The sequence below is a fragment of the Vigna umbellata genome, unplaced genomic scaffold (genome assembly GCF_029865625.1).
Source record: "Vigna umbellata cultivar VRB3 unplaced genomic scaffold, Vumbellata_1.0 scaffold_675, whole genome shotgun sequence".
NCBI classification, from domain to species: domain Eukaryota; kingdom Viridiplantae; phylum Streptophyta; class Magnoliopsida; order Fabales; family Fabaceae; genus Vigna; species Vigna umbellata.
Window position 1 is genome coordinate 43,821 of NW_028274442.1, and position 5,751 is coordinate 49,571.

The 5,751-nt window shown below is 27.2% G+C and overlaps 1 protein-coding gene across 2 annotated transcripts; it reads right to left on the reverse strand.

Annotated features, from left to right (window-relative positions):
• Positions 1 to 279: 279 nt before the first annotated feature.
• Positions 280 to 3,158, reverse strand: LOC124822169 (uncharacterized). 2 transcript variants are annotated; one of them, XM_088102708.1, is made up of 8 exons: positions 2,960 to 3,158; positions 2,035 to 2,227; positions 1,803 to 1,940; positions 1,377 to 1,455; positions 1,113 to 1,181; positions 905 to 980; positions 637 to 693; positions 280 to 474 (listed from the first exon to the last, which is right to left on the reverse strand). In XM_088102708.1, exons 2-8 carry the CDS (start codon positions 2,218 to 2,220, stop codon positions 390 to 392), a joined length of 690 nt encoding a protein of 229 aa, XP_087958834.1. In that variant the 5' UTR covers positions 2,221 to 2,227; positions 2,960 to 3,158; the 3' UTR covers positions 280 to 389. The 2 variants fall into 2 exon arrangements, with proteins under 2 accessions (XP_087958834.1, XP_087958833.1); XM_088102707.1 differs by lacking the exon at positions 2,960 to 3,158 and having other exon boundaries at positions 2,035 to 2,235.
• Between the last annotated feature and the right edge of the window lie 2,593 nt (positions 3,159 to 5,751).

The following is a 5,751-nucleotide window of genomic DNA, read 5'->3' on the forward strand; positions in this document are numbered from 1 at the left end:
AAATACCACAAAATTAAAGTTTCTTCAATAAATTCCAAACTTTGTTGATTCAGCATATGATTCAATAAAAAAAAAAGTAAATTGACAGTAAAATAGTTATGGGCATCAATCATATCTGGATGGTTCAAACAAGCACACATAACAAGTTCAGAAGAGCAAAATAGTGGAGAATTGAGAATTATATAGAATGAGAATGCTTCGTAGTGAAATATGACAATTGGGCACTATACTACAATAATTAGTATGCACAAATGAACTTAAATGAAAACAAGAGTAGAATTGCTTAGCAGGAAGCCATTTTTTCTTATCATCAAGATAAATGTTACACTTGAAAATGTTACACTTGAAAAGCAAATTAATACATGACATTTCTATCTTTAGGGCTGCCCTTACAATATCCTTTTTGTAGATTTAATATCCTTGGAAGATGAACCAATTCCAGAAATATTTCTGCTTTTCGGGACACTTGATGAACTGCATCACATAGATAAACAAGATGATAACTGTTAATTAAAAGAGAAGATGAAAAAGAAAAAGAAAAGGTAAATTAAATTCAATCTCATAAACCAAAAAGATGGACAAAAGTAAATAACAAGGAATAGTTTCAATGAAAGGAAGAAATGATGTTATATGCACCTTTGACTCCTCTGGATAGAATTTTTCTTCATTGCTGCAATATTCTTTACCTCTTGACTGTATATATATATAATTGAAAATCAATATTCAGTTGAGTTTATAAGCTTCAAGATGCATGATCACAACACAAAATTATAGCAGACAAAACTGTATTAAACTTAATTATAACATGGAAAATGCTTTCTTTCTTTTTTTAATGTTTTACCACAGTTGACTCGATACTGCAAGTGGCAAAGAGAAATTTCTAAGTATTCAAATTTCGAATTACCTCTTCATAAATTCTATCTTCGCCTTCTTCATTATGTTGCTCTTCACATTTGCCACATTATATCCAGGTCCATTATCTATAACAGATCATCAAAAACACAAAATAATAAATAAAAGCTCAAACTTGATCAAATTCAAAATGTACTTGACAAAAGTGCAGTAGTTGGAGTGAACTAAGGAGACAGAGATTTAAGAAATTAAAGGGTTACCTCCCCAAAATCTTCTTTTACTTGAAGGTGGAACTTTAGTGCATGGCCTTACTTGCCTGCTCTGTTTTCCTGCAGAGATCCAATACTTGGTGGTAACTACTTCAAACCAAACATGTCACAGGAAATATAACTATCCAAGAATTCCTACATTACTCCCTGGTGTAAAATGTAAGGCTAATCGTATCAAATCAGTGATTAACAGATCTATTAATATTTTTTTAAATCAAGAAATCATGTTTACTAAAACAAGGAATAGGATCATACTTGCATCTTCTTTTTTGTACAGTTGCTTGATTCGATCAAGTGCTTCATTCTCAACCTGGGCCATTTCCTTTCCTTTTGCCTGTGCACAGAATTGGAAGTGAGATTAAAAATTACTCCACACCTTAGATATTGATACCATGCCCATTGTAAAATGTGAAATCTAAGAGGAATAATTCATCGAATTGAGACAAACACAACTAATCACCAGAGTCAGTAATAGCTAATATCACTAACTATACATACGCTTAATTCTAGCATTTTATTCTTACTACCTGATAGGATGTTAACCAGTTAACAAAACTGATCATTAGCGTTTTTCTTTTGTCAGGATAGTGAATAAACAGAAGTTATATATATAGTTTTTCTCTTTCATTTAAACTATCCAAGCCTGTAAACAAAACAGCAAAGCAAATTTAAAAATGTTACCTCGTACAACTGAATCCATTTAAATGAAACTTTCTTTTCTTTCATCCTCTTAACCACTTCATTAGTGGAATTTGTGCCAAACTGCTTTTCAAAAAACTTCTTCCACAACTTATCAGTTATAGGGCTGAGATCTCTTCCCTGCAAAAGCGCATCAAGCATATTAGATGACCATTTCATTCTTGTTCAAATTTCACTAACAGTCAACAAAAACAACAAACAGAGCCCATCTTACCTTTGTGGACTTTTCCACATGCATCAATTGGTCAACAGTGCAGTGTGGCAAGATTCGCTCAAGCAGATGCTGATCAACATAACCAACATTTCCAAGGTACCTTACGTTATCTATCACTTTCTGAACGCAAAGGTCAACCAGGGTTGGTATCTTAGGGGCACAAATTTCATCTCTTCTTCTCATCATAACGCCACTGATCATCAAGAAATCAACACAACAATACAACTCTATTAAAAATACTGACCAACCATCAAAACTGACTAAATTCATCTGATATCTATACCTCTTATAGTTTTCAGTTAATCAACAAGCTGAGCCTATCATAGCCAAAATGATTGTTATTCCTAAAATATCACCCTTTCTTACTCGGTACATGAATTAGTAGCTAAATCAACCACAGCAGCAACAAACACTCACAAAATTGAATCAGATCACATTCACTTGCAATCACAAATTGTAGGTATAATACCATTTAAAAAATCACTTTACCAAAGATGCCTTTTTCTTATTGATTTCCAGTTTAAGAATCTTTAAATTGACAATATATACAAATAACATTCATAATTCATGCTACACCAACCACCTTAGGAAGAAATAAAAAAGACAGTAAAATTTATCAATCTATTCAGTGAAAAAACAGCTATAAAAAATCGAACTTGATCATATTAAATTCATGATATGAAAAACAGAAGATCTGTAAGGTTCTTCACTTTGTTTAAAAAATTTTACTTATTTATCTCTAACACACAAATCCCACAGTACCCTAATTCCCAATTTAAGTTAACCAAATTGGAAATTCAAAAACCCCAAAAAGTCTATTAATTAAAAATTAAACAAAAATAAAATCGAAAATAGATAACTCAGATAATCAAAACAGAAACTCGATTGATTGAAACGCAGATCAAGAATTTTTCGATGTACTTACAAATTCGATCAAAACTAAACACGATCCGAAAGAAGGAACACAATCTGGAAGGGGGAGCTGGATAGGAGAGAGAGAGCAACAACAAAGGTTGCAGGAAGAAGACTCAGGCGCGTGAGGCTCACGCGCTATGATTTTGCTGGGAGCCGAAAATGCTAACATGCGCCAGAAGACAGTCTCGATGTGGAATTGTTGTAAGATTGGCCACTCCAATAAATAATAATGGGGTGGCCTATTTTCTTTTTTACTTAACCTTTTATCTGTCAAAATTAAAGAAAGAAAATAACTAAATTTGATTTGATTTTATTTTATCTTTTTTTTGGATAATCAATTTGATTTTATCATCTGATTTGTTTGATTTTTAATGTCAAATTTTTCTAATGATTTGATTTGTTGGATATTTTTAATGTCCTTTTTGTTTAATAATTTGATTTGTTTGATTTTTAATGTAAATCTAGTTAATAGATTGATTACAACTATAATTTAGAATCAGAGAATTCATTTAATCTATAATAAATATGCATGCAAAAATGTATATATATTTTTTATATATATAAAAAAAATAAAATTATAATTCGAAAACTAATTACTATAATTAATTAAAGGAATTTTTTAAAATTATATTAAAATTATAAAAGATGTTAAAGATAAAAAATAATTATAAAAATATTTTTTTATCAATTTTATATTGTTGTAATTATATAACAACAATTCTTGTAAACTTCCATCAAAAGAAAAAGTATAATTATAATAAATAGTGATAATTGTTTTAAAATAAAAAGTTATAATTTTAATTACAATAATAATAACACTTCCAGTCTTTCTGAATAATTTTTTAATAATACAAAGTAAAGAGAAAAAAAGTAAAGAACGAATATAGAGATACAAAAGTTAAAAAGAGAAAAAAATAAGTCTAAACAAATATTTTTTTTTACATATAGATTTCATCCTTTTTTTAACCTTCATTGCTATGTGAGTGCATATCACTCAGAATTTGAATATAATTGGAAACAAAGATTCACTCTATATATTTTGTCTTTACATGTAATTCTTTATTCTTTTTAAATTCTTTCACTTATTTTTCATATTTTCTCTTTCGAATCTCGTCAATTTTTTTATCTGTTGATTTAGGTTTCCTTAGTTCTCATCTTTCATAAGTCTCAACAATATTTATTATGAGATCTAACACAAATTTAAAGAAGGATTCTTCAATAAGTTTTGGAGAATCTTTCTGTTAAATTATTTTCGTTGTTATTGTTTGTGTAGTAATGGAAGCTACGTTGAATTTGTATTCAAATTTTACGAAAATGCTTCGATTTGATAAACTGATAACAAATGAATTTTACAAAACTACAAGAAATTATAATATCCCTCTCTTTAAATCTAAAGAAAATAATAATAATATATATTTTCTATTAAAGATTGAAGATCATAATTATTAAGATAATCTTAAAGAAAATACTATTTTTTTCATTTAGTTTTTCCTTTAGTTTATAAAGCAATACGGAAAAAGAAAAGAAAGAATTTGGAATGTTCCTAAAAGAGGAGTTAATCCTTATGTAAGAATAGGAAAGGAGTCATTTAAAAAAATATACTTTCGCACATATAAATATTTTATATTTATTTAATATTAATTATTTTTTATTTTTGAAAAATTACAAAAAAAATTATTAACTTGTATTTTTATCATGAAATGAATATAAATATGAGTTCTTTTATTAACTTTTATCTTTGTAACATATTATTTAAATAGTATAAATATTATAAAGTAACTATCACGTAATCAATACATATTACGTGATCAATAAATATTATAAAATATCCAGAGAATTATCTAACATAACTATACATATATTATTTAAATAGTATAAATATTATAAAGAAACTATCACATAATCAATAAATATTATAGAATATACAGAGAATTATCTAACATAACTATACATATATTGTTAAAATCCCATTTTCCGGGTAAGTAAATAATTAAAAAATAAAGAATAAAAGAATAATAATTAATGGTGGGTAAAAAGGATAAAATAATAACTATAATATCGGAAATAATATTTTTGAAATGTTAGTTTATATGGTAATTATTTGAATCAATATTATGCTAATAATTATAAAAAATAATTAAAATAGTATATTAATATAATTTGCTGCGTCAGTTGCTTTTTTAAAGAGGAAAATATGATTTTTTGACAATATTGATAATCAATGTTTTAAATATTATTTAATTTGTTTTCTGGCATTTAATTCACAATTAAGGCAAGATTGCCATAATATTACTGTGTATATAAATACGCACTCTGTCATAGAAAAAAGAGAACTAAAGAATAGAGAGAAGGACAAACATGCAGAAATAATAAAAAGAGAGAAAGACACTATAGAGAAAAATAGGTTCTCACCATAAGGGTTCTGTCAACGACAATCACCAAAGAAGAAATAGAAGAGTATTGAAAGCTAAAAAGGTATGTCACCTCTACACCATTATTTTTTTCCCTTTTTATTGTACTCTGAAGATTTTTCCTAAAGATATTATTTTTCCTACACACAAATAATGTTTTTTTAAATCATAATTTTTTTTATAAGTATGTGTCGGCTTATGGCCAGTTTCTTTTTTTTTTCCACCATTCTTAAATAATAAAAAATACGAGATCTTTAAAATAAAAAAAATGTCAATCTTGTTAAACCAAATTTTTGTTGGGTTCGCTTTTCAAAAATCTAAATCAATCTATAATAATTTTTAAAACCAACTCATAAACCTTTTTCTACATAAAGAACTATGTGATCCCTAA